The sequence below is a fragment of the Trachypithecus francoisi genome, unplaced genomic scaffold (genome assembly GCF_009764315.1).
Source record: "Trachypithecus francoisi isolate TF-2019V2 unplaced genomic scaffold, Tfra_2.0 Lachesis_group0, whole genome shotgun sequence".
Classification (NCBI taxonomy): domain Eukaryota; kingdom Metazoa; phylum Chordata; class Mammalia; order Primates; family Cercopithecidae; genus Trachypithecus; species Trachypithecus francoisi.
The window spans coordinates 179574208-179597797 of NW_022681453.1; the positions used below are offsets into that span (position 1 = coordinate 179574208).

Here is a 23590-nt window from a genome sequence, read left to right on the forward strand (position 1 = left end):
CAAAGACTGCTACAATACAATTCCATCAATATGACATTCTAGAAAAGGCAAGTATCATAGAGAAAATCAGTGGTTTCAGGGGCTAGAGGAAAGCAGAGAATTGATTAAAGAAGGGCACAGAATAGTTACATAACTATTCTAATAAAGATATAGAATAGTTCCATCATATCGTAGTAATAGTTATGACTTCTGAAACTCATAGAACCACACGCCAAAGGGGTAAATTTTACTGAATGTAAATTACAATTCTCTTTTAAAAACTGAAGAATTTTCTACTAATGAAACTAGCAGTGATCATTGCATCAAGCTTGAGTATATGTCTGCAGGCTACTTTTTAATGGTGCTCTGTTGGATCTCAAACAAGATAGGTTAAGTTAGTGGTATCAAAACTTCACCTCCTTCCCTGAACCCTAGCATAGCTTTCAATCCAACTTCCTGTGGTAGCCTGCACATCTATTACATTGTGGTTGACTTGTGGTTCCTTCATTGACAACTTAGGATCTTAAGATCTTCCATTTCTCATCTTATTAGTCCCCTGTGTGAGCCCATTTTTCCAGGCAAAAAAAATGGTCCCCCTTGCTGTGTTAAATACATCTTGTCCTTTGGCAATGCTCTTTCCCTTATTGACCTTCCTGCTTTCTTCCTCTAGAAATGAGTACCCTAAACCCAACCTTTCTTCTTCCCCTGCCACTTCCCCTTCACATTCCACATCTGTGCTCAAAGTACCCACTCCTGAGTGAAATCCCAAAAATCTGCTCCAGTCTCAAAGAATTTCTCACATCCTCACTGGAACTCCCACTGCCTTTTCTAATGAAAACATATCCTTCCAATTAGATTATAAATTCTGTTCAGAGCGGGGCCTTTCTATTGTTTTTCTTTGTATTCTCTAGGGCTGAATATAAAACCTTATTCATAGCTAATATTCGGTTAATATTTAATGACTGAATAAAGGCCAATAAAAAAAAAAAACAACCCTGCCAGAGGAACAGTGTACTCCAAAGTAAAGCAGGTCCAAAGTATTTCACAAGTACAGAGAAGACCAGAAATTATGTAATTATACATATGCTCTCTAGGCAAATACCAAACACCATCAGGATTTTGCCTTGAACATAACTTCCAAATTCATGCATCAATCTATTTTCCTATTAGTTTTCCCAAAGGCATGTGATCAAAAATTCAGAATAAATATCACCTCACATGTAAAATCTTTTAAAAATATTTATTTCTAACTAATATAACTAGAATAAAAATCTCTTCCTTACAACATTTGGTGATAATCTACCTCCAACATGAAAACCAATGTGATAAAGGATAATTCGGTAATTTTAAGAGGCATAGGGAGTAGTTAAGAGTGCAGATTGTAAAGTGAGACTGCCTGGATTTTAGTCCCAGCTCTGATACTTGCGTATAATCTTGGGCAAGGTATTTCTTTTTTTGCCTTTCTTTCCCAGCTCTAAAATGGGGGTAGTAAATAGTATCTGCCTTTTAGTGCTTTTGAAAGGATTAAATACATAAGGAGTAGTCCTTAGAACATAGTAAGTACTCTTAAGAGTAGATGCCATTAGCAGTGGTTCTAGTATCAATTTGAATTGAATTTCAGCCTGAATTTGAAATCTACAATCAATAATTGGTACCAGAAAGGAGTCAGGCTTAACCACCTAAGATTTCTAGGCTAAATTCAGACAAGCTCTTGGTAAGGACCTTAAGATAAATTTAAAATATTTTCACATCCTTTTCCATCTTTTGCTTGATTTTCATGAGCAACATGAAGAGCATGCACTAGAAAATAGGGAGCAAAGAACATTAGAGTTGCATAAGTCAGATTAGCAGGTTACTTATCTATGTTATTATCTAGGGCAGAGAGTTTCGTCTCTGTGCTTCATGGCCTTATGTGATTAAGCTCTAGAGTCTCAGTCAATTTTTCCACGAATGATGACTGGCAGAGGAAGGAGTCAACCCCACAAGGAAAGCAGGAATTGTCTGAAGGACAGCGTACACTTTTATATCTGGACATCCTTTTGAGACAAAGGCATAGAAGAAATAAAAACTTGGCCTTCCCATTTCCCTTATATTCAGCCATACTGATTTGGGGAACATCTATCTTTCCCATTTCTGCAATTTCTTACAGGTTTTAATTTTTACCTTCTCATTGACATCTGTAGCTTTCAAAACCACCTCTTCCATTATTAGCCTACAGGCCTCTTCAACAAATTTTTCTCCAGCTTTTGCATCTGTTGTAGGGCCATTCAGCACAACCCCATCCACAAGAACAGCATTCTTCTTATTTGGAATCATCTCTTGGTGATCAGTAGCTCCTGGAAGCACGCAAACAAATTGTGTTTGAGATATAATCTAATACATCACATAACGAAGCACAGGGGAAAAAATGCATCACTATCCCAGCTTCAAACGGCACATCGTTTAATACATGAAGGCATCATTTGAGGTGTTGAGCTGACGATTTCTTATGACACACAATGGTATGATAGAGTTAAGGAAAATTTTACAAAGAAAGCTCACAATTTATGGATTAAGTAAATCTACCTTATTATATATGTTACTCTGTACTGGGCTGAGTTAGTTATGGAGTATATGACCCCTCATTCAGTATAATTTCAGGTCTGATGAGGAAAGGTACCATTCACATACACCAATTCCCATGCTAGATGGTGTCTGAAGTTGGGGGAAAAAAATGTTTTCCGTAATTAGAGTTGGTTCACAAAGCAACTATACCCCTAAAAAAGAGTAAATATTCATTGGCATTCCTACACATGCATGAATGACTAAGTGATTTCCCTAATCCTTTCCTCAGAGACAGCCATCACTCTACCACAGGAGAGTTTAAGACGGAGGAAGAGGAGTTAAGCATTTGAAGAAAAGGATGAGGAAAAATCACTTCAGATTTTATCTAGAATTAACACCTCCTCTATGCTGTCAGTATCCCCTTAAAATATAAATAATACAATATAATACAATAGTTGTTTTCACTTTCAGAATCTGGTATCCTATAATTAAGGTAGCAAGCTTTTAGCTTCATTTCCTTGTTCAAAGTCCTTTAGAATTTCTGAGCCCTAGAATGAAGCTTTGGGCACAGATAAAGAAAATAGCACCTGTCCTTACACAATTTGTTTTCTTTAAGGAAGAGATAATGCATTTCCAGACTGAAATAACAAATTGAACTTTCTAAAGATCCATCGTGTATTTGATGTATCTGAATTATGGAAGCATCTAAGAGAGATCACCGGGTCACCTTCAGCAAAGTGAATATTGAAATCTTCAAAGGCAAAGAGCTAGCTGCTTTCTTCTTGAACTGGCACACATGAATATGTTTCTCCAAATGTATATTCCCTCTTTAGGTGTATGTAGCTGTTAGCCAATTTCTCTATGAACTAGATTACAAAGTTTACACAGAAAGTTCTATTTTCCATTCTCGCAGCATCTTGTTTAGCATCAGGGAGTGTGGAGGAGCCGAAGAAATGTAAATGCAACTCATTTTACTCATTCTTGCAGTCACCTTTCAAACACATGTACAAAAAGATCTTCGTAAACATAAGCCCACGTCTGTTTCATGCACACAGACACATACACACAGATGCACACACACACTCTTTCTCTTGTAATTTGTTAGGGATACCATATTTTCCCTTTTAAATCATTCCTTAAAAAGCAGCAATATAAACATGTCACTAATCTTAATTGTATGTTTTAATTTTATGTTTAAATATTCCTCTATATTACAGATACTGCTTTGTCCCTGAAAGCCCGTAATTTTTCAGCCATTTTCTACATAGAGAGTGATAGAGGAAAGAAAGCAGCACAATGGTTTGCTAAGCCTGTATTAAATGACTTTAAACTTTTCAACCTTACAGTTTAAGCACAGGCAAAAGGATGAGACGGAACATGTTCAAGACTGTACATGCCGATCATTGACTAAATGTTAAAAGTCAACATGAAAATCTATATCTGAGAAGAAAGGTTACTGCCTACCCAAAATAGCCCTCCACAAAAATAATTCTGGCAACTCAATCCAGATATTCAACCAATTTCTAGCACAAGCTTTGATTTAATCATATTCTCTTTTTCTAATCAGTGTGTTTCTCCACCTTATAATGTATATGTTCATTTAGTTGTTGAAATTTACAGGAACAATTTTACTGCACCTCACACAGTACCTTCTATTTTAAATCCATCTTAAATATTCCAATGGTCTACCAAAATAAAAAATAAAAACCCTTCTAAATATATGTATTTCAAACACTTCTACTCTTAGGGCTCTAACAATATTAACATTTATCATACCTTAGACTCCACCTTCTCCTCAAAGTTAAACGTTCTGATAAAATTCTATGGCTTCACAAACACTTTAATTCTGCTATTGGCAAACACAAATGGTGTCTACAAAAGCACCAGAAAAAAATATTACAGGAAGATCCCCCAATTGGGGAAAGATGGAATCTGCAGCAAAGGATCAATCTTTTGTCCTCTCACTGAAAGAGAAGCCATTCAGAGCTCCATAGATGAATGTCAGTTCCAGCCTTCACTTTCACATGAAAGGAAACATCTAACATGGTTTACAGCCAAATGTTGAAGTCCTAGAATTGAGCTTTTAGATGGAAATGCTCTGCACTTGAAGGTACTTTCCTCTCCTCCCAAATTTTTTAGGCCCTAAAAATAGAGTAAGAAAGAGGGCAATTATTCCAAGAACTCTGGTTATGTGAGTAGGCAGTGCTATTATTAAGCACACAGAAAAAGTTAAGGTTTTTTTTTTTTTTTAACCTCATTAGTAGGATTTCAAGCTTTTATTACCCAGAGAATAGCAGCAGCTCTATAGCCTGCTCAGTCTTTCTCTTTCTCTTTCTCTCACCCTGTTCTGTGTGTGTCACACACACACACACACACACACACGATAAAATAAAAAATGTCAACACCCACTCGTAACCAGAATAGCAGTGAAATTTAAATTATCACTGTCTTCACACCAATGAATTAAAAAAATCCCCATAATTCACACAATTATCTAGGAGAAAATACTATAAAAATCTATACAGAATTGGGTCTAGATTATGTCTTGTCCTTGATAGACACATTTCATTTTTATAGCCAGATGTGAATAATGTGCCTCTTTCTCCCCCAGCCCAGGTCAAAAAAGGCCCTCTGGAGATTCTAGAATAGGTCAAGCTGTGGTCTCCTGAGGGAAGGATATTCAGAATTTTCATTCTAACTGCTAGAGTTTATAGTGGCTCTTAATGAAATCTTTCAATTTGAGGAATCTTCCATGAAGACTATACCTAGGATATGACTGCTTTTCATCACCCCCACTTTTACCACCTTATTTCAAACTGCCATCAAATGCTAGGGTTACTGCAGTAGCCTCCCAACTCACTACCTTCTTTCACCCTTTCCCTTCATTCTCTGTGGACTATTCTCGACACAGTACCTCCTACATTCCCTTGAAAAGGTAAATCTGATCACATGATGACCCCTCTGCTTAAACCATTCAGTGACTCCTCATCAAACTGAAAGCTAACATCCTTCTGATAACCTCTAGGTCCCATTTCCTTATTATCTCATGGATCTCAGACCTCATCTTGTTACTGTCCTCCAAGCTCATAGAGCTCTACCATCTGTGGTCTTTTCACCATTCTGATTCTTAAACATTAGTTTCTCAGGGAGGCCTTCCTTGACCACCTCATACGACGATGCAACCACCTCTCTGCACTACTTTCTCTGCTTTGATTCCAGAGCAGTGACTACGATGGGACATATAATACCTATATAAATTTATACATATATATATTTTAATATCTGTCTCTCCAATAAAGAAAGGTTAAGCTCTGTGAGAGCATGAGTTTGTGTCTGTTGGTTTCACTGTTATTTCCATAGCACCCAGAAAGTGCCTGGCAGTTTGTAGGAGTTTGATGAACATTCTTTGACTATTCAATGAAAGAAGTTCTTCCTGGTTCCTTCAACCAACCAGCGATAATGTCTTCCTCTTCTGAGATGCCATTGCAGGTTGTCTGTATGCCTTTCTGAACTGATAGCACAGCAAGGAGACTGGACCTGATTAAGCAGGAAAAACCTTTGGCTGGGGAAGCAATAGACATAGAACACAGATAATGGGATAGAGAAGAGACAGTGGAGGCTGAAAGAACCCCGTGAACAGTCAGCAAGGCAAACCTGGGTTTCTGTTCTCTGCATTATTAAAGGAAACCCCGTGCACAGTCAGCAAGGCAAACCTGGGTTTCTGTTCTCTGCATTATTAAAGGAAACCCCGCGAACAGTCAGCAAGGCAAACCTGGGTTTCTGTTCTCTGCATTATTAAAGGAAACTGTGGCTGAAAGACCCTCCCTTTCCTCTCTTCTCCATTCTTGCTGCTGCAGCCACTCTTTCTGTGCTCTTATTTTCTTTATGGTAGTCATTTGACTTCTGAAAGTCAGACCACGGACCACAGGCTCACTCCAGAAACCACACTTCTGAATTTGAAAGCCAGTCAATTCCTAAAGACTCCAACTTTTGCGTTTTTACTAATTCCTCCCCTCCATAGCTTCCAAAATTCTATATAGGCTCAACTTTTGCTTTGTTCAGAGAGATATATTGTTCTCCCTTGATGAACAGACAATTCAGCTTCAAATATTGTTTCAGATTTTGAGAGAGAGCCTCTTCCTTTGACATAGAATTAAATGAATTAATACAGATAATGCCTTAAAACAGTGTCTGGTACATAGTGGGAACTAAATAAAAGTTAGCTAACAGTACTAAGTAACAACAGTACTTATTCAATACATAAATGCCACCGGGCACAGTGGTTCATACCTGCAATCTCAGCACTTTGGGAGGCTGAGGCAGGCAGATCACTTGTGGCCCGGAGTTTGAGACCAGTCTGGCCAACATGATGAAACCCTGTCTCTACCAAAAAATAAAAAAAATTAGCCAGGCATAGTGGCACGTGCCTGTAGTCCCAGCTACTTGGGAGGCTAAGGCACAAGAATCACTTGAAACTGGGAGGAGGAGGTTGCAGTGAGCCAAGATCATAGCACTGCACTTCAGCCTGGGCAAAAGAGTGAGACTGTGTCTCAAATAATAGTAATAATAGTACATAAATGCATAAAGGAAACTTGCATGTGACGGTAAGCTGTGATAATGGAAAGAGAGGTCTTCTCAGATTGATCAAATGACCAGGGCGATAAACTCTAGACTAAGTGGCTGGTGAGTTATCACCTCTGGAAGGGGCAGGAAGAGAGGACCACAGTGGTCAGGGGTTTCCCTGTGAGAAGAGCAGAGCTTCCTCCACCATGTTCATGAATGCAAGATGGTAGCCAAGTAGTTCAACCCACACTGGGTAGGCAGCTTGCTAGACCTCCTGCCATGTTGCTTTCCACCTTGCACTGTGGTTACCTGTGTAGAGGTTTTATTTCTTATACCAGATTATAAACCTATAGAAAAAAAGAAGCATGTCTCATTTTACTGACCATTCCAGAAAGAGAGTTCAGCAACTGGCTTTCAATAGCTCTCTGAGGACTGACTGGCTGACTGTATATTTACTTTGGAAGTCATCTTATCTAACTTTTTCATACAATCCAATAATTCCCTCCACAACCTGTGGCCAAGACATGAGGAGAGCTGACTTCTAGTCCCACTTGATCACTCCCAAGTTCTCTGATACTGAAATAATACAACCTCTCTGTGCCTCAGTTTCCTCATCTATAAAAATTGGAGCCCATCTGAGGAAAGTGATCTGCTAGTTTCCAAAAAATTCCTGGGAAAATTAATGAAGATTCAGAATCCTGGATTCCTACCCAAAAGGATTCTACGTGGAGCCTAGAATCTAAAATTTTAGTAAGTATTCCCATTTATATTAATAATACTGAAATATACTCATATGCAGTGGGTGTGGGAATGGCTATTCTGGGTGACCTCTAAAGTCCTTCCAAAACTTCGAATCTTCAGTTGTCTAGTCCCTCTTTCTAATCCTTTAATAATTATGTGTTTATCTTAACAAATATGCATCAATCTCCGAGAAGTTAAGAACTGAAAAATTACAATACTACACACACACACACACACACACACACACATATATGAGAGAGAGTACTTACTATGTGCCAGGCCCTGTTCTAGAAGTTTTACAGATTTATCAAATGTAATTGTAACAAACTCCAGTTACTCAGTTTTTCAGTTCAGAAAACGGAGGCACAGAGAGGGTTTAATTGGGTTAAATTGCCTTGCCCAAGGTCACAGAACTAGTGAGTAGTGAAGCTGAAGGTAAATTTTTACTGAGTACTAAATATTTACTGAAGTTCTGTGAAGGATCAATGAGATTCTGCTTTATGGGTATCAACCATTAGCAAGGCATCATTAGGGAGTTAATGACAGCAAGACAAAGTACTGTACTTGGGTAATTGGGGGGCTCAAAGCACTGAATAGAAGATAATAGGTGTCAAGTAGTGCCACATGGAAGACACTAATAAAATATTCTGAATGTAAACAATGTAGACATTTGAAATTAAGGGTTGTGGTTATAGGAGAAGTTGAGGTGTCAGGAAAGATTTCTGAAACTGGAAGACCTGCCTTCTCTTTGAACATATGCACTAATAAATAATAATAATAATACTTTTAAAACCTCATCACTTCTAAGGTAACAACTTCATTGACAGCTGCTCAGACCTCCCATCTTGTCACTTTCACAATGGTCATACAGCTTTTCCTGAGAGTGACTCCAAATATGCATTTGTGTCATGTCTAGAGACTTTTATAGTAAATGAGTTAAGTGCATGGAATGTTTCTTCCACAGCACTGTGATCCAAATATGTGAAGACTTTGTATCAATTATCTTTTGTCAGTTAAAACTGCTCTCACTTTTTCCAGTGGTTTCTGATAGTCCCTAGTCTGGACCAATTTGCTTTTATCTTATAAAATGAGGCATCTCACAAAATTCCGGGTGTGATCTCACCAACTCTCAACATAGAGAACTCATATTTCCCATCCTCTGGGCACCATGATTTCATTAATAAAGCTTTTATTGACACTATAGTGGATTCCAAAGCCTGAGCTTTAAATCCTGGCCCAAATTCTAACTCCGCTGCTGTGACTTTGCCCATGTTATTTAACCTCTGTGTGATCCATATTTCTTATCTGGCAAATGGGGAAAACAGCTATGAGTCATCGAAAGGGTCAAATGTGGTAATGTGTGCAAGGTACTAAACAAAGGGCCAGGGACAGTGTAAAGAACTCAATAAATGATAACTATTAATGAGGCTCAGTCTAGATGAACTCTCTTTTGGCACTCACATTACACTGTTGGCTCAGGTAGAAGTCATAATTAGCAGTCTTAGGGTTTCGTCAGAAAGTCTGCCAGTAAAAGCCAAGTTTCCCATCCAAGTCTCTTTAATTAAGAGCAAATTAGCAATAGAAAAATAATGTTTGCTTTCAAAGGACAGAAATGAGAAACAATGAATCAAAAGTGAATCCAGACATCTCGTTGGGGAGACCAAGGAGCTCTTCAGAAAGTTAGTGCAAAGACACTGGAAACTGAGTGAGGCAGGAGGGTCAGGACTTAGAGAATCCAGTAGGCCAGTCCAAGAGAGTCGGAGAAGCAAAGTTTGAGAAAAGAGCTGGGATAGTATTAATTAATAAATTAATAAGAGCCTACTAAGTATCAAGCACCCAGCCTGGTACCTGTGGATACAGAAGTAAACAACACAGTCTCGGTTCTCAAGTTGTTAAAAGTCTAGAAAGAGAATATTTAGGAAACCAGAGCAAAGCAAAATTGAGATTTAAAAAACTGAAGATATATTTTCTGTTCTGGAGTTTTCTAAGTCATGTATTTCTTCTAAGCTCAAAACAATGGATGCCTAATTTACTTGATGTACCTGGTACATCAGCCTCATAGATTGTTTGCCACACTTTTGAATTTCACACTGGTTTTAAAGCCATTTTAGTTGTCTTAAAAATGACATGCCAATGACAGAGGGTAACTGTGAACAACCTACAAAGAAGAAGACTATGGGAAATAAATATTAGGAAATAACAATAATACAAAGCAGTGAAAGCTTTGAAACTCTGAAGCTTTGGGTAATGGCAACAAATGTGGCAACTTAGTCCCCGGATCTAGCCCTGTGATTTGACAGAATCATAAAGAATGCTTAGGGATTGAACCATTTCCATATCCAATCCACAAATATGAATTCAAAGGAGTAAACAGAAAACTATGTTTACAACTTTGTCAGCAAGAGATAGGTATCTTTTTTTTTTTTTTTGAAAAGGAAGAGCAAGACAAGATAATTTTAATCATTTCTTTATTCTCCTCTTGGGCTCAAATTCTCCTTAGCTGAAATCCACAGTGAGGAGATACTTCTCTTATTCATACTTTCATGAAATACTCATAAAATATTGGATTGCTACTATGTTCAAGACATTAGGGCAGGCACTAAGAAAACTTTGAGACCAAATAGACACATAGCTGGTGACCCCAAAATCCAATAAGGAAAAGGAGACACGTTTATGAATACTTAAAATTCTATCCAAAAGGCATAAATTATGATATATGAAGTCAGACAAAACACATACTGAAATTACAGAGAAGGGTTATTGCTTCTGAATGTGAGAAGCAGAAAGTCCTTCTGGATGAGGTGGCATTTGAGACAGACCTCCATTCAGCCATTCAGCCAAGACTTATATTTAGTGCCTATTATGTATAGAACTCTGTGTAAGGCATTCGAGGTTGAGCAAAGAACAAGAAAAATTTACATTTAGTTAGGGTGGATAACATATGCAGTTAAGACAAACAGATAAATTATTAAAATAATGCAGGCTCTAATAAATGTTCTAAAGGAAATACCTGAATGACTTCATAGAATAAGGACAAGGAGCTATTGTAGATATGATTAGGAAAAAATGTTTCTGAGCAGAAGATATCTGAATTGAGTTGTAAAAGAGAAGGAGCCAGACACGAAAAGATATGGAAAGAGAATGATCCAGGAAGAAGGAACAGAAAATGCAAACAATAAGTTGGCCTCGTTAAGAAGTGGAAAGAGATGAGTGTGGCCCAAGTGTGAGGGCAAGGGAAAGGAAGGGTGAAGTTAGATTTGGAAATAGGGACGGGGAGCAGATCAGGTCAGGTTGTATTTTACTCTAAAATCAACAGGAAGCCACTTAAGGGTTTTAAGCAGGAGTAACATGTACTGGCTTACATTTATGGAAGATTACTCTGGATGCCATGTAGAGAATCAGCTGTCAAAAGACAGATGTGGAAATAGGGAGAAAGCTTAGGTCACTACTGTAGAAGTCCAGGCAGTAGATAACGGGAACTTTGGTCTGAATGGTAGCAGAGGAGGTGGAGCAAAGTGCTGCAACTTGGGAGATATTTAGGTGATAAAGCTTAAAGAACTTGCTGATAGATTGGATGTGTAGGGGTCGAGAAAGCAAAAGAATTTAAAGTAATTATTAGGTTTGAGACCCGAGTAATGAGATAGATGTGGAACCCCCTGTACTGATCTGGGGAATGCTGGGGAAAAGCAAGTTAGACAAGGGTGTGGCTGGTGCATAGGAAGATCAGCATTTTGACAAATCCATAGGGATTGCTCATGATGATATAGAAACAAGATTCACGTCATGGACTTTCATGACAGAAAAAGTAACATGAACTGAGGCAGAAAAGTGTGTGTGTGTGTGTGTCTGTCCAGGAACCTCAAGTACTTCTGTTTGTGCAAGAGGCAGGGTCTGTAAATGAGGGAAGGAGCTTTTGAGAAGGAGGCAAAGAGATCAACCTTGCAGGGACTTCAGTAGAAACTGAGAGTTCAGTTGTTACTGAGTGGGCAATAGGAGGCCACTGAACGTTGTCGATGGGATAGGAAGACTGCCTTGGAAAGATGAAGTGGGAGTGGTGTAAAGTTTAGGTGGGAAACCAAGAACTGAAGGAAGAAATGACGCCAATAATCCAGGTCAGGGAGAGGGAGGAAATGAAATAAATAGTAGACAGGATGGTAGGTTTACATTTATTTTATACTCTCTCCTACAATACTGTTACTGAATTTGAGCCAGGTATCCCGTATCTTTGTAAAGAGTTCTACAACTGTCCGTGGATAGACAGCTTTTCTCTCCTCCAGTAAGTCTATGTTCTAAAAATGATCATTAGATAAAAAGTGACAGAAGACGGGAGAAAATCACTTTGTGCATCAGCTCCTTTCTTGCAAAACACAGATGAACATGTAATATTTCTGGGAGCGAGCATGTTCCCATCACCCAGAGTTTTATGTTATGAGATTGGTATGTTAGCATCTGATACCAGTCAGATAATTCTGATTCTACTGAAACACCAAGGAACCCCCATGAACCAAAGAGCCAGATCCATAAACACCATCCAGCTTCTGAGAGAACATGCTCCTCAGAAGGGAGTCTCTGAAACAGCCAGAAAAATAGCTGGCAGTGCCCTACCAAGAGCCAATAAATACACAGTACACCATAAACCCTGCTTATTTTAATGTCAATAATGTTTTTCTTTCACTGGGCACAAGGCCAGGAATGAGATAACCTAATCTTTTCAGGAGAGGAGATTTTTCAGAGACATTTACACTCCTATTGCTTGAGTAAACATTACTTAATAAGGGGCATGACGTGCTGCCATTGTATATCTTACATTGTCATATTAAGGCAGCTCTCTAAACCACCTCCACCCACTAACCCATTTTTAAGCCTTTTGAACTTTTTAATGGGTCCAAATTCAGCTTGAAAAAACTTGTGAAATTGGGCTCCATGAAAAAAAAAACTGACGTAGCATACCCATTCAGTGAATTTTATCCCTGTCCTTCAGTCCCAGGTTGGAGAACTTTACTTGACCATATGCTTTAATGTGGCTCGGCAGTAGCTACTGCACCACAGAGCAGTATTTTCCTCAGCAACTGTACTAACTATATCTTCCTTCTTCTCTTCATTAACCACTGTCACTCCCATAGTCACAGTTTCTGTTGGCATTTGGCATTTTCCTCCTCTGACATCTTGGCTGTTGGTCCTTTCTTATTCTTCATCCTTTTCTTGTCTATATACCTTTGTAAAATACCAAGTTTCACTCATTGCTTTAATGGTAACTTCTGTGTTTTCTGAGATTCAGGGACGAGTAAAGAGAAGACCTGTTTTTGGTTTGCTTGTTTACTTGAGGGCATTTTTGGCCTGACTAGCATCTCAACTAGAACCACAGTTCCCCTAGGACATGGTCTTGGTAATACTGTCAGTAAAATAAAGACCCTTTTGCGGGTATCTCCAAGTTCTAAGTTTTCCAGATCTCCAGAGTCACCTTGGTTGCCATCTTATTTAAGACTTAATTATTTATCTTTCTCTAATTCTGTGAGCTTTCTAAGATACTCTCAATAAACTCCCCCTTTTGGTGAGCAAGAGTCCTTCTGCGCTCTGTGAAACTAGAGAGCCATAATGAATACTCTGAGAAGCTTGGATTGTATAGCCGTTTCCAACTGATGAAAATTAAAACCAACTAGACACACCTTACTAAGTATATACTCTCTTGACCTTCAGAGTCTCTCATCTATTTACACTGTTTTCCAAAACTTGGAGGTCAACCAGTAACTGTCAGACAATAAATATGCTGTTTTTTCTCTAACATTCTTCCCATGTATAATTCTGGATGCTTGAGATCAGTGGGTATAGTGCAGTCATAGCAAAAAGAGTCCAGGACAGTGCTGCCAAAAAGAAATATAATGCAAGCCACTGACACAAGCCACCCGAGTAATTCTATCTTCTCTAGTAGCTTTTCTAGTTGTAGTGCGGCATAAACGAAACAAAAATATAACTGCCCTTATAAAATAATAATGGTTAACATTTAACGGATACTTACAATGGACCAGGTATTCAACTATATATTTTATATAGATTATTTCATTTAACCCTCATAACAGCCTTATGATGAAGATATCTTTTTTAACTCTATTTTATAGATAAGAAAACCGAAGTTAGAGAAAGAGAATTGCCCAAGTCTCATATAGCTAGTAAGTGGTGGAGCCAGAATTCAAAGCCAGGCAGCCTGATTCCAGATCCCATGTTAATCATTGCCATATTCTACTTTTTTTCCAAAAAAGACAAGCAAGAAGATATTGCTTGCTGTGTCTTATCAACCACACTAAACTATTTGGACACATTTTTGTACTCCTAAAGCAATAAGCAATTATCTTAGAAGTATGTATTAAATTGCAATGTGTTACAATTTAATATATAGTTTTAAAAACAATTTGCTCAAGTGTTGACTACAGGATTTTAAATGCATTCCATTTAACCAGCAATTTAAATGAAAATTTAAATAAATGCTAGAAATGGGTGCCTCGTTTGCATCATCTGTTGATTAACTCTGATATGGGTATTGTCTTTGCCCAGGGTTCTGCCTCCTGCTTAGGGCTTTGATGAATCATTTTCTAGGTGAACAGGGGGCAATTACTCTCAGCTCTCTTGCTTCTCAATACACATGTTGTGACATTCACATGTGGCCACCTTCAGATACAGAAAACTGTACTCACCAAATTCCTTTACAGAGTTACTAAATGTGATTGGAAAATACATATTGAGATGCTCATTGGAATGGCAATAAAACCTTTCCAAGGGCTACACTTAAATTAAAACAGATGGTCCAAACTGCCTTCTAGGGAGGGAGGATACTGTTACCTGAAAGAAAAATGCATTGCTGAGTAGGGTTTGCAAATATGGGGCCAGAGCTGAATTGCTTAGTGAAGTAGTGAAGAGGCTGAGGCTGAAACTCATCCTTTTATGCCACACAGATTCAGCTTCACCTCTATATAGAATTGGAGCAAATGTCCTGAAAATTGTAGCTTCCTGGGAGTCACCACAGTAACGTAAACTACATTATAGATTGTACCACTGGAGTGGCAAATGCAGGTGCCCTGGGGAATGCCCACACATCTCACTGCTACTGTCATGTTGAGAAATGAAGTACTCGCAGAACACTGCCTAACAGATCATAGTAACGCTGGCCTGGGTTATTCCTCAACTGAAATTCACTGAGATACGGGTTTGAGACCATCTAGGATATGGGCCAAGGATGTTTTTGGCCAATTATGTGTAAGATTTTGGGATCTTAGAGCTTTACAAACACTTACGGATCAGTTAGCAAATGTCCTCATTTTGAATTTGAGAGAACCAAGGTTTGATGACACAGAGATTGCTTGAAGCCCGTGTAACCCCTTCTAAAGATTCACCAGATCCACTAAGTGTTATCTACATTCCACCTCTCGTAAGCATCTAGAACCTATCTCATATAATCATAGCTAGCATTTATTTAGTGCTTACTCAATGCCATATTTTTGTAGGTCCTTTGTAAACAGCAGCATATTTATACAAAACAACAACTCTTTGAAAATACAACTAAATTCACTCTGGTTAAGTAAATCAGAAAAAAATCTACTTAAAGGGTATATCAGCTATCTATAGTTGTACCAAAAAATGAACCCAAAATTTAATAGCTTAAAGCAGCACCAACGTACATAATTGCTTCGGGGTAATTCTGCTGGTCTTGCCTGGGCTCACTCACACAACTGCATCCAACCTGTGCCCTGGCTCAGCTCAGCTCAGCTCAGCCGGGAAGATTGAGATGGCTGGGTCTTTCTATGTAGGCTTTTATTATCAAAGATAAGACTTGTCTTCCTCACAAAGTAATACCAGCTTTGAAGACAGTGAAGGCAAAAGCTACAGCACCTCTTGAGCTCTCAGATGATTTGTCACAAATATCACTTCTGCTGTCTAGTGGTCAAAGCAAATCACAAAAGCAGCCAGACTCAAGGATATAGAGAAGGAAAAAAAAAACCTCACCTCTTGATGACAGAGGGCAGTGTCACATTGCAAAGTAGTAAGCATACTAGGCAGAAAGGCTTCTGAAATCAATTTTGCAATCTATCATAGTCCAGTCTCTGACCAAAATTACTCATATTCCTCTCATCCACAAAATATCCTCATTCCTGTATGAGGACCTCCCAACATCTTATCTCATTATAGAATTAGGCTTGAAGTCTAAAATGCCATGGTCTGTGTGTCTTGCCTACAGGCAGACAAGACTGTTCAGTTATGTTCTTGGTCCCGAGACCCCTAAACTAAAAACACAAGTTATCAGACGTCACACGCAACATACAATAGTGATACAGGCCAGGATAATTTCTGCAGACACTCTCAGGAAAGAATGGGAGGCAGAGGGTAATCACTGGCTTATAGCAGTTCTGAAATCCCACTGGGCACATACTTCACATATCACATAGGATATGATTCTGCCCTCTGGGGTGGTTTCCTAATCCAATATTCTCTGTGACACTTAACTCCACACTCTGGCAGAAGTAAAGCAGTGGCCCAGCCTGAGGTCAAATGCCATGATGGATAGACACAAGCATGCCAGCATATTGCAGTTTATCCTCTCTCTCTTCTCTTCTCATCTAGATGCTTCATTATTGATCCCAGAGATATCATTCACACAGAGGAAAAAGTTTCTCCAGCCCATTTCACTATTGCACTTGGAATATTGGATATGCCTGGATTTCCAGATTTTCCTACAAGCTCCAACTTGGCCATTCTTGCCAGTTCTTCAGGAAGGCTGATCCATGACTTTTCCCTGATTTCCAATTCTCCCTTATGAATGTTTTCTTCTTCAGTTCCTATTACAATTATGTAAAGTCTAATTTCCATAATACATTCCATATTCTATAATATTCTGCACATATGTTACTGTATTTAATCTTCACAACAGCCATGCAAGTTACATACTAACATCCCCATTTTATAGATGAGGATATTAAAACTCAGAAGTTAAGTAACTTGCCCAAGGCTACACAGTTAAAAGGTATCAGAGATCAAAGTCGAATAGGTCTATATGATTCTCAAGCCTATGATTGTAACCCCTATTCTCTATTTATGGAAAGAGATAGGATAAGGACAGTAATGTGTACTGATAAATTGGTTTCTGAAGAAAAGACTGATTGGTAGCATTTGCCTATTTCTATGGTGTAAAGACCCCGATCATGGCTAATTCCAGGGCCAATTTTAAAACTGGCTCACAACATTTCTGAATATTTAACACTTGTGATGAACAAGTATGAGGTGGTTTCAACATGCCTTTTCATGGGGAGCCAAGAAAACAAAAGTTCATCAATTGAAAAAATAACAGAAATGGAGTAGTGTTTCTTCAGGTGTCTCTTCCACGCACAGGCTCTCTAATTTCTCTTTAATGCCCACTTAAGTGCCAAGTGTGAAGCTCTGAAAAATACCCATAGCTCAGCATCCTTCAACCAGTAAGTGGTAGAAACTGATGTATTAATAGCCAACTTTCTTGTTCTTCACATGCAATAACACTAATGTCTGTCTTCTTCATTAACACCCGGAGTTACCCAGCAGGATTAAGCTTCAGTTACCCACAGTGATAGATACCTTACTTTATTATGAATCCTCTATTTGGCTGTCTCCCTGAAATCACCTTACAAAGTAACTACCCACACTCTAATTCTTGATTCAGAGTCTGATTCTGAAAAACCTAACAAATACCTATTATATTTTGAATCCCAATGGACTGGAAAGACACTGTATGAGGCAGTTATATTTCATGTTTTTGGACAAATATTCATAGCACCCTATAAGGCAAGTATACCCAGTTCTACAAATGTGGAAATGAGGATCAGAGAGGTCAGTTAACTCTATGGAGGTCACATAGCTGTTATAGTAAATAGCAAAGCTGATATTCAAATTATGATCAATTGTAACATCTCTTCTCTTTCCACTAAACTATGCAGCCTCTCTTACCAGAAAGACTGGACTAACTATGAAACAATAAAAGAACAATTAAATGCTAAGATGACGTATTGAACAATTTTGGGTAAACTGTCATTAAACTTATGTTCTACAATTACTTTCTGAAATTCTCTTTTTTTGTGCCATCAATTTGAAAAATAAGGCCACTGACTAATATTAGGAAATCCAATCTTTCATAAATTTTCTTTCTCCTCTATCACTGCATCATACAAATTAGGTACTGAAATAAAACTGAGTGTCATGACAGAATATACCATGATGAAAAGGCATATGAAGGAAACATGTTGCTTGGGTATATTTTTCAGCCCATATAGCATCTGAAAAATCAGATATGTCATAAAATGCCAACTATGTCTCTATTGATTTTGTAAGTCAATACAAAGTATTAGAAGATCAAACAACACAGCATACAGAGTGCTGAGATGAGAATAGGCTTACCAGCTAACATCAGCAAAGGAAGGACTTTGATTTGACTTTTGTCTGTTAAAGGGGCAAAAACTGAAGTGTGGAAATTTAAGGTGGTTAATGATGTAGTATTAACCATATAGATTTTAATATTTAACCATAATATATTTTAATATTTAACAGTGACTTGCTGTCATCAAGTAATTTAGATAGTTGCTCTACAATATTTAACATGAAGAAAGTTCTGAATGCTGAAATTATTAAACATTACAACAAAAAATCTCAGATGCTGGTAGAAACACACATGAATTCCCAGTATGATTTGATCAGTATCTTACAGGTTTTGTTTCTTACTTTTAATTACCTGGCCTGGTGATATGCACAAAAGGAACCCTCTGGAGTTTGGGGTGAGAGAGGGTTAGCCCTGACTCTGGCCCCTAAGTAGCTCTGTGGCTTCAAGTACTTTAACCTTTCTGGTTAAATGATACTCTCAGTTAAATAATGCTCTACAAAACACCTTTTCACTCTAACAGTGATTCTATAGCTAAAGCCTATTTTTTAAAGTTAAGTTCTTATTTATGTAACAAAGATCACATGCTACCATTTCTAAAAGTGGTCCTTATTAGTGCTCTTCAGAACCATAAATTTCTAAAATCGTCCAGGACCTTCATGGAAGTAGCTCGGGGAAGGAAGTGATGGAGAACATGAGCAGGTAGTCTTTTAGGCTCATGAGGCCTACTTTAGGTATAGAAATGCAAGTTTATCTCAAGTATCTCTGTAAATTTTTTTCTTTAAACAAAGAGTTTGTAGGCTGGATGAAAACATGAATACTTTGACTTAAATTATAAGAAGACTGATAGACATTTGACACCCATCTCTTTTCCCTCTTTACAAAATACATAACTTATCTACTGAGACTCACTTACCATAGGACATTCCACCCAGAGGCCTGAGACCCAGCTTTGCACATATTTACCTTTGGCGACTGCACTTCTCCCAAGACAGTGCCAGTGGCAGTGGTACTGGCTGAAGCAGTCAATTCCATTTGTTTTAAGCCTGTTGTGGTACTATTATTTTTAGGACACTAGGGTCTATAGAGAAAATATAGTATCCTTATTATGTTATTTAATTAATCTTGTCTTCCACATGAGCCCACATTGCTGAAAAAAAGGTAATAAAATTTATTTTTAGTCCAATCTGATTAAAACATGATATATAATAAGTTAAACAATTTCATTTAGGCAATGTTCTGTTTAACTGTTTGAACATGTTATCTCAGATTTCCACTTCTAATAGTTTTCTTGATGACTTCTAGGTACATGGGGAGAAAAGAATGTCTCACTCAATCTCAGAGTGGAGGAAGAGTGGTGGAGTCCTTGGATCACTGCAGTGTGCACTGACTGGTACCTTTGTCCCTGGGCAATCTCGCTTGTCTACATCTTGACTCCATTCACACCTGGCAGTCATGAGAGACGCATAGTCATGGCCTCTTATCTCTCATGTTAGTCATGGACTAGGGTTCTCTCTGGATAAGGTCTCACTTTAGCTTTTGGTGATGGAATAGACATTTCTGGGCTTATGCCTCATCCTTCCTTGGCTCCCCAGTAAAGCAAATGCATCCCATAGTTTTTGCCTTCATCCTCATCAGAGAAAGCCCATTGGGAGGACCAAGGGTACTCAATTAATCTACCTTCCTCTGAGGATGAAAAAGGCTTTTCTGAATTATCTCCACCCCTTGAAGCGATCAATACAGGCTCTCCCTCTCCATCCTACTTTAGTGAGCCATCACTTTGGCTTTGATAAGTCTGCAAGGTGATCTCCTCCAAGAGAAACTGATAAAGGCCTATGTTGTTACTTACCATATTTCCATAAAACTACCATTAGTTTTAGTAATGGTAATGGTAAACAGGTAGAAGCTACCCAAGTGTCCATCAATGGAAGAATGGATAAACAAAATGCAATGTATATATACAATGGAATATTATTAAAAAGGGAGGAAATTCTGTCAGTGCTATAATATGGATAAACCTTTATGACATGCAGATTGAAGTCAGTCACAAAAAGACAAATACTATATAACTCCATTTATGTGATGTATATAAAGTAGTAAAATACTATTCCACCCCTGCTTCCATCCCAAATAATAAGAAATCAAGAATGTGCATTTCTGCACTCGCCTTTCTTGCTTAATCCTTCTTCCTCCTCTCATTGTCACTTCTTGCCAGAAATGGAGATTTTTCAGTGACTTTGCCTGCATTAAATATTAATTTTTCTTGATGCTAGCCTCATGGATAGCCATTGAAGGTACATAAAAATATCTCTTTTGCACCAGGAAAAAAACTCCATAATTTGGTTCTCTAGGCAAAATTGGTTAAGTTAAAGGGAAAATAAAAGAATGTAGAAAGCCCAAGGCAATAGCTGGAATGATAAAACTATTGCTTTGCTTTGAAACTCCTATTCTGACTGCCTGGATCTAAACAGTAACTGCCTTTCTCTTTGCATTCTACTTACAAAGATCAGAATCTTTCACAGCCAGACACTGCTGGCATAAAGGAAGAGGTATTCATAAAGGCAGCAGAAGAAAAGCACAGTAATTTTTTAAATACATGCATGAAAACACAGTCCTCTGCCTCTGAGTTCTACATCTATGGATTCAATAAATACTTTAAAATATTAAACATTTTTAAAAACCAACAATGACAGTACAATAAAAATACAATTTTTAAAATAAAATATAACTATTTACACGTAATTTACATTGCATTAAGTATTATAAGTAATCTAGAGATGATTTATGTATACAGGAGGATGTGCACAGGTTATATGCTGATATGGTTTGTGTCCCCACCCAAATCTTACCTTGAACTGTAGTTCCCATAATCCCATGTGTCATGGGAGGGAACTGGTGGGAATTTATTGAATCATGGGGGTGGGTTTTTCCCATGCTGTTCTCATGATAGTGAATAAGTCTCATGAGATCTGATGGTTTTATAAAGGACAGTTCCCCTGCCCATGCTCTCTTGCCTGCCGCCATGTAAGATGTGCCTTTGCTCCTTCTTTGCCTCTGCCATGATTGTGAGGCCTCCCCAGTCATGTGGAACTGTGAGTCCATTAAACCTCTTTCTTCTATAAGTGACCCAGTCTCAGGTATGTCCTTATAGCAGTTTGAGAATGGACTAATACATATGCAAATACTATGCCATTTTATATAAGGGAATTGAGCATCTTGTGGATTTTGGTATCGACAAGAAGTCCTGGAACCAATTCCCTGCAGATTCTGAGGGATGACTGTACTCTAAAATTTTATGAACATGAGGATTAAATGACTGTAAATTTCTTAAAAATGGAATTGTACTCTCAAATTGGTGAATTTTGTGGAATATAAATTAGACCTCAAGAAAGCTCTTAAAAAATTACACGCAGTATAAAAAAGAGTGAAAGATAATTGGCCACCCCCTTTAAGCTGTACTATGAACTCTTGGTAGTGTTGCTTATGAGAGCAGTGAAAATGGAGAAAGTAAGGAAAGAAAGCATACGCATTGTCCTTTTCCTAGCTAAGGGTTAGAGATCAATCACATTCCCAGTGCAGGTATAAGTGAGTAGAAAGCTATATAATATTCCTTTCAACTGGGACTTATCTGGCAATTCTGTTTATATGTGTATCTCTTGGGCAATAAAATATTATCAGCTTTTTCAAATCATGGGCATAAGTTGTAATTATGCATGTATACATTTACATAAAAATATTTTCATTTACATACACTTTGTGTGCAAGCTTCTTATCTGATAAAATCATATAACTAGAACATATGCAAGAATACAGAAGAATGCCAAAAATTAGAACAATGTGAAAGTAACAGATACTGAAACTCTTATAGTAGATCCTCAACATTTTCAGAGGCAGCCTCAATTACGCTATATGTAATTCCAACCTTTTGTGGGCTAAAATCTAGAAGATAAAATGATGACCAAGCTTGTTAAATGCAATACACAAAAGCATCAAATGGTGATTAAGGATGCTACTGGAATTCAAGAGAAGGAGGAAAATATCACTGACCTTCATGGGAGATCCCAATGAGGGAGATGGCAACAGTATAAAAAAAGATGTGAGAACTCAAGAACAGCCATCTGAGATTGTTCAATGAAGGGACAAATAAACAACTGGACACATCTCTACTCTTTAGAAATATTACATTATGACCAGTGCTGTCTACAATGTCAAAATACAACAAAAAATGATAAATTTGATCAGGGACTGCTATGATTTGAATGCTTGTCTCCTCCAAAAACTCATGTTGAAATTTAATTGCTATTGTAACAACATTAAAAGGTGGGACCTTGAAATACTATAAAAATAACTAGGTTGTGAGGGCTCCAGCCTCATGGGTGGAGGTTGAAGTTGCTACAAAGGCAAGAGTGTGCCCCCCTGTTGCTCTCTTGCCTCTCTACCTTCCATCATCGAATGACACAGCAAGAAGGCTCGCCAGATGCTGACCCCTCAATCTTGGACTTCTCAGCTCCAGAACAGTAAGCCAATACAATTGTTATAAATTACCCCTTCCGTGGTATTCTGTTATAGCAGCACAAAACAGACTAAGACAGTCTAACAAGGAAAGTTCTAAATAGTTTTACACACTTTTCTATCCTTAAAATATTTTTTTAATTAGGTATTTTTATTGTAAAACATGAATAGTAAAAATTACCATCTTAACCATTTTTAAGTGTTCAGCTCAGTAGTGTTATAAGTCTATTCACATTGTTTATTTGGACATATATAACAATGTTTCACATTGTGAAACAGATGTTCAAGACATTTTCATCTTCCAAAACTGAAACTGTAGAGTCATTGAATAATTCCACTTCCCCCCCTCACAATCTACCGAAAATCACCATCCTGTTTTCTGTTTCTATGAATTTTACTACTTTAAATACCTCACATAAATGGAGTTACATAGTATTTGTCTTTTTGTGACTGACTTCACTCTGCATAATGTCATGAAGGTTTATCCATATTATAGCACTGACAGAATTTCCTCCCTTTTTAATAATATTCCATTGTATGTATATACTACATTTTGTTTATCCATTCTTCCATTGATGGACACTTGGGTAGCTTCTACCTCTTTATTATCGTGAATAGTGCTTCTATGAACATTGGTGTGCCAGTATCTCTTCACCCTGTTTTCAGTTTTTGAGGTAGATACTCAGAAGTAGAATTGCTGGATATGGTAGTTCTATTTCTATTTTTTTGATTTTTCATTTTTAATGCTATTTTACATAGCAGTTACACCATTGTACAATGTCACTAACAGTGTATAAGTGCTCCAGTTTGTCCACATACTCTCCAGCACTTACTTTCAGGTGGTTTTTTTTTTTTTTTTTTTTT

The 23590-nt window shown here is 37.8% G+C and overlaps 1 protein-coding gene across 1 annotated transcript in view; it reads right to left on the reverse strand.

Moving 5' to 3' along the window:
* GADL1 (glutamate decarboxylase like 1) overlaps window positions 1-23590 on the reverse strand; it is a 166539-nt gene that overhangs the window by 130765 nt on the left and 12184 nt on the right. Inside the window, exon 2 of the mRNA XM_033212882.1 lies at window positions 2143-2315. Coding sequence (XP_033068773.1) covers window positions 2143-2315 — 173 coding nt within the window. The remainder of the gene's footprint in view (window positions 1-2142; window positions 2316-23590) is intronic.